Source organism: Lissotriton vulgaris, unplaced genomic scaffold (assembly GCF_964263255.1).
Source record: "Lissotriton vulgaris unplaced genomic scaffold, aLisVul1.2 SCAFFOLD_1107, whole genome shotgun sequence".
Classification (NCBI taxonomy): Eukaryota; Metazoa; Chordata; class Amphibia; order Caudata; family Salamandridae; genus Lissotriton; species Lissotriton vulgaris.
Window position 1 is genome coordinate 520,364 of NW_028250533.1, and position 12,738 is coordinate 533,101.

General features: G+C 46.1%; 1 protein-coding gene across 1 annotated transcript in view; it reads right to left on the reverse strand.

Moving 5' to 3' along the window:
- Positions 1-9,538: 9,538 nt before the first annotated feature.
- LOC147663249 (NXPE family member 1-like) overlaps positions 9,539-12,738 on the reverse strand; it is a 227,033-nt gene continuing 223,833 nt past the window's right edge. The window contains exon 4 of the mRNA XM_086950586.1: positions 9,539-10,745. Coding sequence (XP_086806712.1) covers positions 10,210-10,745 — 536 coding nt within the window. The 3' untranslated portion in view covers positions 9,539-10,209. The remainder of the gene's footprint in view (positions 10,746-12,738) is intronic.

Below are 12,738 nucleotides of genomic sequence, written 5' to 3' on the forward strand. Positions count from 1 at the left end.
GAAATGCACCTAGAGTGCATTGGCAGTAATTAAGAGAGAGAACAGCAGGCTGTGGGTCTGATTAGTAGGCCCACAGCCACATTAAGTCATAAACCAGTGAAGCAAAAAGCAAAAATTTGGGGTGACCATAGGATAGCAGACCCTACTCTCCTACAACACATATGATTGAGGGTTCGGCTAAGGGTTTAGGTTTGTACAGTATGGGGCGCTCATGCAGTGCACTAGTAGTTTGTGGTGATGGACAAGTTGTGAGTTGCGTTTGGACGGTGCTGCCAGTATAGAAGAAAACCCTGAAGCCTCTTAGAAATGGTCAGACAAAGGATGCCTGAACACCATACAAAATATACAGCTGGTACTGGGCACACGTGTGGTAAAGACAAAATTGGTAGTACAGTGGTTTGAGACAAAACAGTGGACACCTGAAAAGGCAGTATAAGAAACTTTATATAGGTCTTTTATTCTTTCTGTATTAACAAAGGCCAACCGACACGTGTTTCATCAACAGGGAAGTACCCGTGACTCATCAGTTGTAATCTGTCAGAATAATCCTAATCTCTCAGGATTATTCTGCAAGATTACGGCCCAGAGCAACCTCGACATTCTACGACAGCCTGCATCAGTCGCACCGGACTGCATCGCAGCTTCAAAACTTTGCATATCCCATCACCGATGTCGATCACCACATCGTCTTGACAAACACTCCATTTCCGGACTCTTGAACTGATCACACGCCGCTCACAGCCCTGATGCCTAGTTTGGTCTGCCCTGTTCCCATGATGCACTGGGCCAGGGTAAGACTAATTTGCATATAGCCAAGTTCTGAGCTGGGATGGCTGCAGTGAGCTAAAAAACGGTGATGGATCAAGCCCTGATCTTTGGACTGGGTAAGAGTGGTCTGCTTAATTCAGACACTCTGTTCATCACCACCCCCTTTTCTGAATCACAGCCCTGATGAGTCACAGGTGCTTCCCCGTTGATGAAACACGTGTCTGCTGGTGTTTGTTAATACAGAAAGAATAAAAGACCTATACAAAGTTTCTTATACTGCCTTTTCCGGTGTCCACTGTTTTGTCTCAAACCACTGTACTACCAATTTTGTCTTTACCACACGTGTGCCCAGTACCTGCTGTATACTAAACCACACATATGCTTTAACCACACATACCTCTTAACCACATATGCATGGTTAAGGCAGTCAGCTGTCTAGTTGCAGAGCGGATGGGCGGGGAGAGGAATACGATGGATGGGAAGAGGAAGGCTTTGTAAGTGGGTCTGGGGCTGGGTTGTGGGGGAAGGAGGTTGTTTTTAGGGCTGGCGGCCAGTTTTAGGGGTCTGGATGGGGGGAGTCTGAGTAATTTTTAGAACTGCCTGAGGTTTTTGCCTGGCTCAGGGTGGGGGGAAGTGGAGCAGGTGTAGTCTGGTATAGTCTATTCCGCTCTAAAGGTGTAACTTTAGGATGACTTTTATCTGAACAACATCAGTACTGACTATGGTAGGAAGAAGAAGTTTATATCTTTTTAAGTCACCTCCTCTATAAAAGTTACAGAAGGCCATGCTACACAACTTCTCTCATCCATGAACGTGTGATCAGGTACGTCTTTATGTAGCTTGCTCTCCCCACCTCATGGTGTGAAAATTGTAGGTGTTCGGCAAGTGCGTTTGCACCACCAGTGCATTGAAAAACATCTGTAGCGCAGCCAGCTTAGGTTCATGTTATGTCATTTGTGTTCCAGCATCCTCACGACTCTCTGCAACCTCTTTTTTCACCCACACCCCATCTCCTTTACATTTCACAACCCCCACATGGGGATAGGGGGTGCTCTTGGTATAATAATAGAAGGATATTAATGATGAGATGACCTTTGTCTTCTGCCTTCCAAGAAGTGTCCCAGGCAGTTTGGGCAGGGGATTCGCAAATACGAGACGGGAGACCACAGGGCCAGAGCGAGCAAGCTGGATAAGGAACCCCTCCTCCTTCCCTGCCTGTGTGGGGTGGGCTGTTAATAGCGAGGAGGACCTCCAGCCAAGAATAGCACTCAAGTGCTTTTATGAATGGAAGGTGCTTCCTTGCGAGCCTCGGCGGGGGCTGTGGTTGCATGCTGAGCCCCGGCCTAGGTAGAGCGCCTTCAGCTGTAGCGTGGACAACATACCTTAATTTTTTGGTGGGTTACTGGACATAAGACCCAGACTTTACTAGAGAGAACGTAGCCTGTACTGCATTCCTATACAATACATGTTGTTACAGAAACATCACTTAGCTAAAGCAATGTTGGACTTTAAAGTCAAATGCTTACCCTATTGTTGCGGGGACTGGAGTTGAAATAGTAAATTATACTGTTCCAAAGTCCAGCACTTTTCCTACGAAATATCCTTGTAAAGACTAGCCTGGTAAAGAAATGCGTGGTTAAGACACATGTGTTGGTCTACAACTTCTTTTAGGGTTTAGGGATGGGAAGTTGTAAAGGAAAGTAAGGAGTACATTATAAAAGTAATACTAAATTAAAATGCGTTGTAAAGGCATTTGCTTGGTAAAGGGATCTGCGTAGTAAAAGCATGTGTGGTAAAGGCATTCATAGTAAAGGCATCTAGTGAGTCTTTTGATGAAAGAGTGTGTGTGTGCTTGTCTATAGCAAATAAGATTGGTGTGCCTGATGTTGTGCTAAAAGGCAAAATGGTGTCAGAAGAGTGACATTCCATGGTACAGACACACATGCTGGTCACATAGTAAGGAACAGTGTGCACAAACTAATATACAGGCCTTCATGATTTTTAACACCCTAAACACTGTCTCATGCTTGCTTAGAGAGTCTGTTCACTGAGACAAAACCTTGGTATGTTTGATTAGCGGGGACAACTATCAAATGCATTGCAAATACCTGATTCCATTATTGTGTCTGGGTTGGTGTGGAACACTCAAAAGGGCTATTGCCACTATTGCAGTTCACTGTGACTACTAGTTAAGTTGCATCCATGCTTTTAATAAGACCCAATTCCTTTATCATCACCATAACGGTATACTTCTTTGCAAACTTTAATTATTATGCATGGATAGCGGTTGAGCTGCATGAACAAAAAGCTTCCAAAATTGTTTCTGTGTAATTACCAATAAGAATTTTTTATGTGGTGGGGCGTGGCCAAGCCAGCGACTATGCTGGCCGCCTGGCATTGAAGCTCCGCCTGGCACTCCAGCTCATTGTCGATATCTATTGATTACAGCTATAACAATGCCCCGTGACATGCATATCCTGCCCTAGATGGTCTGAGCACAGGTCGTTGGGGAGCCCTTGAACTGGAGATTCGGCTATGGGAGGGGCTGAGAGGCAAGGCCTACAGAGGCACAATCCTGCGCCATTACTGCACTAGCAGGCCGGAGGACTCCGAGATGCGGCAGACTGAGGAAAGCAGGCCCGTGATGGTGGTGTGTGACCGGTGGTAGCAGGGTGGCAGTGCATCTTTCGCCCCTGACCCCGTAGTGCTTGGGATGGGAGCGGCCGTGTCTGGCTGCTCCGGGTCTCGGCTGCTCATGCTCCTTAAAATCCTGGGCACAGGTGGGGGACAGGGCCCACCTGCAAGTTTAAATGGAGCCCATCCGGCGCGTTGAGGCGGAAGACGGGGGGATAGGCTGGAAAGGGCCTGCCGCCTGCTGTGCCCGGTAGTGGAAGAAGAAAGGCTGCACCCATTCGGCTCCTAAAACACAGCGTAAGCAGGGCATCGGACTGCCTCTGGACATATCCGGATCGGCCATGGGTATTAACACCTGAACCCCGAGAACATACCCACTGCCAAATTGCTGGCCCCCTGCAGCATATACCGGTGCTGGGATGACATGCGTAGCTGAGAAATTGCACGCTGCTCTGCGGGGCTCCCTCCTCGTGGTGCGCCTGGTCTAGGCTGCGACAGCACTCACCAGGTCACAGAGCTGGTACATTGGCTAAGAGAATACTGCGAAAATACACCCTGGGCTCCTGATTCATCAGGTGATCTTCGGCTCTGTAGAGAGGCCGCAACAGACAGGCTAGTGCAGGCCCGTACAAACTTCCTCACTGGAGCTAGACACTGGTTTCTTATTCTTGCCCCCTGCACACACAAACTATTGCATATCCACCGCATGTTTGCAGACTCAGCTCCTTCCCTTGGATCCCTACACCCTAGCTCTGCCTCCTTTGCTGTTTGGTGGTTGCGTGGTAGCCTGGCACAGTGATCCCGTAGCAATATCTGGAGATCTGCTGTCCCACTTCATGATCTGTTCTGCTTCTCTGCAGCATGGGCTGTGAAGACCCCAAACAACAGACAGTCCCCTTTGAAAAGCTTTTAGACAGGGCCCCATTGGATAGCACCAGCATGGCGGAAGGCGCACATGGCACTGAACACACAGCTGACTCTCCCTTTGTGTCCACCTCCATGCTCCAGGAAATGAGGGCTGGCTTCAAGGCGCGAGACAGTGGATTTGATTTGCTTGACAAAAATCTTGAAAGCTTAGGGGCCAAGATATAGGTATATAGATATACAGAAGACTCAATGTGGCAGAGGCATGTATTTCGGACATTGAGAATGGAACTGCTCAATCCATAAAAAGATTGGAGTGTGTCGAGCGTATCCTCAAAGATGTGGCAAGCAAAAATGAAGACCTCAAAGCTTGCAGTCGGTGCAACATCCACATCCACATCCTGGGCGTTCAAGAGACTGCCGCCACTGACCGCGTGGACCATTTTGTTTAAACTCTGCTATCTGATCTGTTTGGCAAGGAGTCATTCACCTCCGGCTTTGTGGTAGAGAGAGTGCACAGATCGTTGGAGCCTCGGCCAAATCCTGGGTTCCTGTCCAGACCCATCATTGCACGTATTATGAACTTTCGCGACCGAGACTTGACCCTGAGTCTTCCTAGAGAGCGTGGGGACGCTGTTTGGCAGGGCTCTAAATTGTCCTTTTATCCAGACTTCACTGTAATGGTACAGGATGCCCGTCACAATTAAAATGAGGTTAAGGCCACCCTCAGGAACCTGGGTTTTAAATAAGGTATGCTGCCCCCCGCCAGATTAAAAGTTGATGTGGGAGGCAGGGCTCGCATTTTTGACACTCCTACTGAGGTCCAGGAATTTTGCCAGGTTTACAAACAAAATAACAATCAGGCCTCGGGGGCAGAGGGGGTCCCTCTCCCCCACATAGTGGCTCGGACCTTAGTGCAGACCTCTTCTCCAGGTCCGGCACTGGTTGGCATTGCAACACTGCTTCTGCGTTGCTGCTGTAAGACTTTTCTGGGATAATGTTATGCATCCTGTTGTGCTGTTCCAAATAGCTGGTTGATTGCCTTTGCGTTACCACCCTCCATGGTGTATCTCTTGGGTTTGTTCTCGCTCGTACTGGGGTACTGTTCTTGGGGATCGTCATTTAAGTATAAAGTCAATTTGTACTTCATGTGCTGCCTTTTGTTTGGGATTGTCCTCGCTCTGGTTGGGGTGAGGCTGATTAGGGGGTGGGGGGTTGATAGTGATTGCCTATACATTTTGTATTATTTGCAGAAATGTTCACTGTCGCAAATTCTTTTTTTTTGTTGCTACCTTTCTGAAGGCAAGTTTGACACGTTCTTCTAATGGCTAGGCTGGGTAATATAGAGTGCCCCTCTGGCCTGTTCCTGGTGTCCTAGAACGTAAGAGGTCTCAATGACATTTGCAAGAGAAGGCAGGTGATCCTCTATCTACTGAGACATAATGTGGACATCACCTACTTGCAGGAGACACACCTGCCCAGAACTGACATGGCACGCTTTGTTGCCAGGTGGGGCGCACATAGATACTTTGCCAATTTTAGCATCTATGTCAGGGGTACGACCATTCTTATTCATAAAAGGGTCCCCTTTAGTCTTGGTTCTGTTGTGCGGGATGGCTAGGGTATATACATAATTGTCACGGGGTCTCTGATAGGTTACAGCGCTGCCCTGGTGTGCGTGTATGCCCCGAACACTGATTCCCCAGACTTGTTTCACACTTTGAACGCCCAACTGGCGAAGTTAGAGGCGCAGTTACTATTGGTGGGAAGGGATTCCAACTTGCTCCTGGACCCCTGGTTGGATAGCACTTCCACATCTCACAACACTAAACCACGTGCGTGCCTCGCCCTTTTAGACCTCTGTGAACAGTTTTCACTTCTAGATATTTGGTGTAAGCGCAATCCTACTCTTATAGACAACACACATTACTCAGGCCAGCACAACACCTGGACTAGAATAGATTTTTGGCTAATTTCCCAGGATGATCCTGGCTGGTTACGAGCACTTGAGACTCTTCCTCTGACATACTCCTATTACTCCTCTGTGCTGCTACACCTGAACATCCCTTACCTCGAGGGATTTAAACGACAATGGCGCTTCCTGAGCCACACCCTCAATGATGACCTTTAAGGCAGAAATATGCAAAGCTACTGAGGAATACTTCACAATTAACACCGGCTCAGTAGACTCCTGGGCAGCCCTATGGGAGGGTTTTAAGGCCGTTGTCTGGGGGGCTTGTATTGCCAAACATGCTGGGGTACTCAACGATCTCCGAAACACGTTATCACGCATTAAATGAGACCTTGCGGCAATGGATGGTGCTACTATTCATTCAATAAACTCTGCTGAGGAGGAACACCGCCTGGTCCTTCTGGCTGAATACAAGGAAACTGCAGACCGGGAGATATTGTATTTAGGTAAATATCAGACATCTCAGCGATACGGAGAGGGTGAACGGCATGGTGGGGTAATGACGCAGATGCTGAGGCCGCCGTACAGCAAAGCCTACATCACTGAGGTGCACTCTGCTACCAATTGAACTCTCACCTCCACATTGGAAATTCGTAATGAATTCCTGGACTATTTCTTGGCACTACACACCACTAAATTAGGGAGTGACCACGCAGCACAGAAAAAATGTCTGTCCGAGATCGCACTGGTAAACCTCGAAAAGCACATGCAAGATTTTTTAGTAGAACCCATTTCCGTTGCGGATGTGCTTGGAGCCATCGACATCCTCCTCAGCCCTTCAGCCCCTGGGTTAGACAGCTTTACGGGAGAGTTCTATAGGGAATACAAGGACCTGCTCGCACCTCAGTTGATCGAGGTATACGTGGAGGCCCTAGAGAAACAAATGCCTTCCCCCACACTTTGCGAGGCAGTTATCATCCTGCTCCCCAAACCTGGTAAAGATCCAACGTTGTGTGGATCATACAGACCTCTGTCCCTCCTAAATTTGGACTATAAAATCTTAGCCAAGGTCATCGCTAATCCCCTGTCCCAATTAATGGAGTTTATAACATCTCCGTCCCAGTCTGGCTTCGTCCCTCACTGGTCCACCTCGCTTAATCTAGGAACACTCTTTGTAGTACTCCACAGGATTAATCCTGAGGTCCCTGCAGCGGCAATCCTTCTAGAAGCGGAGAAGGCCTTCGACTCCATGGAGTGGCCCTTTTTTATTCAGTAATGCGCCGTATGGGCATGCTCATGGTATTTACTGCTACCACCGCATTTTTATACAGCAAGCCCATGGCGAGACTTGCTTGAATGGCACCCTCTGCCGACCCTTCAAGCTTTTCAGCGGTACCCACCAGGGCTGTTCCCTGTCCGCTCTAATGTTCATCCTGGCCATGGATCTGTTAATTCGATATTTTCAGGAGTGACATTTGCAGCGGGGGTTACAATTCTACACTGGCTCTCTCCTGGTCTCGCTCTACGCGGATGACATGATCCTCTATGTCAGGGAACCCCAGGTAAATTTAGAACCAATCATCAGAGAAATTCTCAGATTCTGCCGTTTCTATGGCCTAGGCATCAATTGGCACAAATCAGTAATTTTCCCTTTAACTTCGAGTGCGAAGCCATGGGAGTGCGAATGTCCACTTGAATGGTGCATGGACTCGGTCAAATATATGGGGATCCATGTCCACCTAGACACGGCACAGATCATCTGCTTAACCTATGGAAAGGCTATTTGCACACTTGAAACACAGGTGGAAGATGGCTGAGATTGCCTTTATCGATTGCGGGCCAAGTGGCGATCCTAAAGATGGAGGTACTTCCCAAATTCTTATAAATTTTAAACAATATCCCCATAACCCTCACAAATGGTTTTATTCAGACATTATGCCCACTCCTGACATGATTGGTCTGGGGAGGGAAGTAGGCACATGTTCGGTGGTCAGTGCTCACACTACCATATGACAGATAGGGGTATGGTGTCCCAGATTTACAACTGTACTATCTGGTGGCCCAATGCTGCTTCACCCATGTACGGTTTCATAAAGACGCCAGGATACCATTTCTTCAGCCTGAAGCTGACTTTGTTCTGCCGGAGCGGTTATCCACTGTCATGCCCAAGGGCGTCCCTAGGGACCCTCATGACATACAAACTGTTTCCTCTACAAGTTGGGCATGGGATAAATTGAGACGGTTGACCGGCGCCACAACATTAGATTCTTCTGCCTTACCCATTCCAAATGCTCACTGGCTCCTGATCTCAGGTGAACGACTGGTACAGCGCACTTTGACAACATTCGATATTTCCAATCTTGGCGATTTATATTTCGGGGGCCACATCTTCTCGCTTGCGGACAATGCCCTTTTCAAAGACAAAAGCTTTCTGGATAGATTTGTCCTAGGTTGCATCATGTTCGCTTTGCGCGCCATTCTGCCTAATTTCCCTATCGAACCAGAGTTGTTCCCCCCTCTTACCATGATAATTGAGAGCACAAATAGTGCACAACTAATTTCTAAATTGTATAAAACATATGCTAGTATGAGGCCTGTAAACAACAACAAGGTCCGCAATGACTGGGAGATAGACTTGGGCCGCTCGATAACCCATGATCAGTGGGCCAAGTGCTGTGCAGTCACAAAAGAAATCTCACTCAACAGCAAGCACAAGCTTCTTCATTTCAAATGTTTACCTTGAGTTTACTTCACTCCTACTAAAGCGCACAGAATAGATCCATCCAGACCACATAACTGCCAGAAATGCACAGCACCTCAGACTGACTTTGCACATCTTACATGGATATGTCCTATGCTACAGTCATACTGGGAACGCATACACAACACTCTAGGGGAAATGATCAACCTGCCCCTTATTCCAACTCCAGAAGTGGCCTTATTGGGACACACGGTTAACTTCCCCTAAGGGGTCAGACAGTTTGCATCACTCGGTCTGTTACTGTAAAGCGGGAGGTAGCAATACATTGGCGCCGCAAATCCGCAGCACTACAGTACAGGGTTGGATGAGCAGCTTGGCTTACTGTAATATTAATACTGAGATCTATGCCAGCGTAATGCGCTGTTCTTCCCGTCCTAAAGACATGTGGGGCCCATATCGTACCTATGTGGAGGGTCTGAGTCGAGCTTCCAGCTCTCAACTGGAGCATGGTATTGTTCGGAGGGAGTGGGGCAATGAGCTTCAATCCTTCGGCTCACTTAGAATCAGGTACCTCTCGACAGACATGGCAAGTCCAGAATGTATGGCCTATAATGTTTGACTATGTTGGGAGGTCTGACTTCTGGAAGACAATGTTATTGAATTACTGATTTATTCATCCCAGCCATGATAGGCACATCAATATTGCAATGTTAAAAGACTGTTTCCTGATTGCGACAATGATATTGTAATTAATAGTGAACGGATTCGCATGTATGTATCCTTTGCACCAACACAAACTGAAAAATAAAGGTATAAAAAAAAAAGATTTTTAATGTAGTAAATAATATTATTATTTATTGAGGTTGGGGTCAAAACTGTCAATAAAATATGTGGCCCCATCAGTAGATTTGTGAGTTGCGCTTGAAGTTATCATTTGTAAAATAATGTCAGTGGTATTAAAATGTCTAATTGTGCATTGTGTTAGTATTCCATTGGGTCATAAAAAGATGTTTTCATTGTTGCAAATACAAATTGAAATATACAATTTTGCAGACCAAATTTAAATGTTGACTGTTTTCACCACTGACAAACTCAAATACTGCCAATATAAAACTGTTTACTTGAATCAGCCATTGCAGCAGAGAAATTGCAACAAGGTTTCCACAAAACCTTTTACATGGTACATCTCATAGTGTTTGCTAAATCCATCTCATAATGAACATGCATGACGATAGTTAAAACGGAAGTAAAAAATCCATCCTGCTGCGAGTCCATGTACACTCCAAATGCACTTGGTTTAGACACTATCTGTCCACCTTAAGGAGATCTGTCAGCAAATGTAGGTGAGAAACATATTGACCTGGCTCGCTATGACATCCTTGGGTGGATGAACACTGTACGCACCATAAGCAGTGGTCATGTCCCAAGCGTCGATGATGCCAACGTTCATATCTTGAAAGATGAAAGACAATGCGAGGTTCTGGAGGTAGCCATGAAAGTCACTGAACCGTTCTACATCGGGGTTCTTTTCTCTGGTATTTTCCAGTTTCACGATGACCTTCGTGTCTGGACTTCTGATCAGGAGACGTAGCACAGCTTTGCGGACATTGATAGCACGCCTGATAAAGATGGCGATTGGGAAGGGCCTGAAATGCTGCCCAAAAGTTATAACAAGGGCGGTGTGTGCATCGCCAGACACCAAGTCGATCTCGCGAGGCAGGTAAGCGTGATTCTTAACAGTGTACCAACTCACAGTTACAAAGGGGTGGCCGTGCTTCTTCCACTGGATTTTTAGGTTCCTGCCCATATCCAGAGCCATCAAAGACTTGTGTGGCCCACTTTCATGGAGATCAAAGAACTTGAGGCCTACACAAAATGGGAAATATAGTAGAGAATAATATTAAGAAAATAACCATGAATCAAGGCACCAAAAAACATTTCGGACAAAAATTAGTTTTGAAATAAATATGTGAAATGAGATGTGGCAGAATTTATTGTATGGAGTGTTGATGTGGAATGTCAAGAAAAGAAACACAGCAGAAAAACCTCAGTGGTGTTTGCATGGAAATCTATACTACTATCATAAAGAGAGAACACAAACTTTTGAGCCAGGTAAACTCGGGAACCACAGCGCCAATACACACACCAGATACATCATTGAAAATTTCAGGGTGTGCAGATGGACATAGGCTATATAAAATAAAAATTAAACGTAAATTTAAAAATGTAACTTAAAAAAAAGTAGTCCCCTGGAAGTAGCGCCGGCCGCGACGTAGCGCTGGCTGCGACGTTCGTGATGATGAGGGGGAGCTGCGGGCAGGCGGGGAGAAGTGGTGACGAGCGGCGGTGAAGTCAGGAGGGCCGGCTCAGGTAACGCAGAGCAACACGTAAAATGTCGGGCGGGAGGGGGCCGGGGGCGGGAGGTGGCTCCGGGACACGGACAATGTCGGGGCGGGCGGGGGCCTGGGCGAGCGGTTGGCCCTGAAGCCTCATTGCCCCCGGACAACGTTGGGGTGGGCTGCTAGTACCCTATAAAGGTTTATGCAGAGTCGATACTGGCCCAAAACCTAATCTTCTGCATTAGTAACTTTGAGTTAGATAACATAATAGTCTCTGGTACCAAAGGGGCAGGCCGTATTTGATCTGTGTTGGCTACTATCTTTGAGAGGCTTCCTGTATTGTTACATACATCTGCGTATGTAACGAAGAACTCCTTACAACAATGTGGAGGAACTTAATTCATGCTATCTACTGGTTAATAGTTGCACATAGTTATTTGCCTAAAGCTGCTTCACCCAAATATGGCTAGCGTGCACTCCTTGGACCTGCTTTGAGTTGGGTAGTAATGAAAAATCCTTTGATTTCTGAAAGTATGTGAGACTATTCAGCCTTAGGGTCCCCTTCTCACAAACATTTGACCTACCCCCTTCTGTTTGTTGAAATTAATTTTGTTGGCGTTAGGACACTGTGCACTTTACCACTGTTGATCACGACTTAAGTACTCGTGATCGTTCCCTAAAACATGGCAAAATTGACTAACACCTAATTGGCAGATTTAATTTACTTATAAGTTCCTAGCAAAGTGTTACAACATGTTATTTATTTATTTATAAAGTTTTATATAGCGCGAACGTGACCCACGAGGGTATCAGAGCTTTTTACAGTATACAGTATAAAACATAAGCAGATGATGTAGTATACAAGCATTTGAAATGTGTCAATATGTATAAAGGAGAAATATAATATATAGATAACAAACATAGGTGACCCGGAATCAGCAGGACATTGCACAATACACGGTTATTGAGTATTAGGTGGTTGTGCTTATAAACATACATATAATATACACCTTCGATTCACCATGGGTATGAAGTATATGGATAATATGGTAGATCCAAGGCCAACTAAGCTTTACGCTAAATACATGTACATGTACCTAGGACCTGTAACTTAAGAGCTACTAGTGGGCTTGCAGCACTTTTTGTGCCACCCATTTAAGTAGTATTTTAAAATATTACTCAGGTTTGCCAATTCAGCCTGTCTGCAGTTATAAACTTCCTAATTCGACTTGGCAAAATAAAGCCCTTGCCAGATCTTAAACACCCTTTTTAATACATATAAGTCACCCTTAAGGTAGGCCCTAAACAGCTTATAGGACAGGGTGCATTGTATTTAATAAGTGTGACATTGACCTGTAAGTTTTGCTTGTCCTGGTTGTGAAAACCTCTTTAATTATTTTCTCAATACTGTGAGACCTCCCTTTCCCATACGATAGATAACATTAAGGGCCAGATGTACAACCCTATTTTGCATGCGCAAACAGGTTTGCGACCTGTTTGCACATGCAAAATACAAAAGG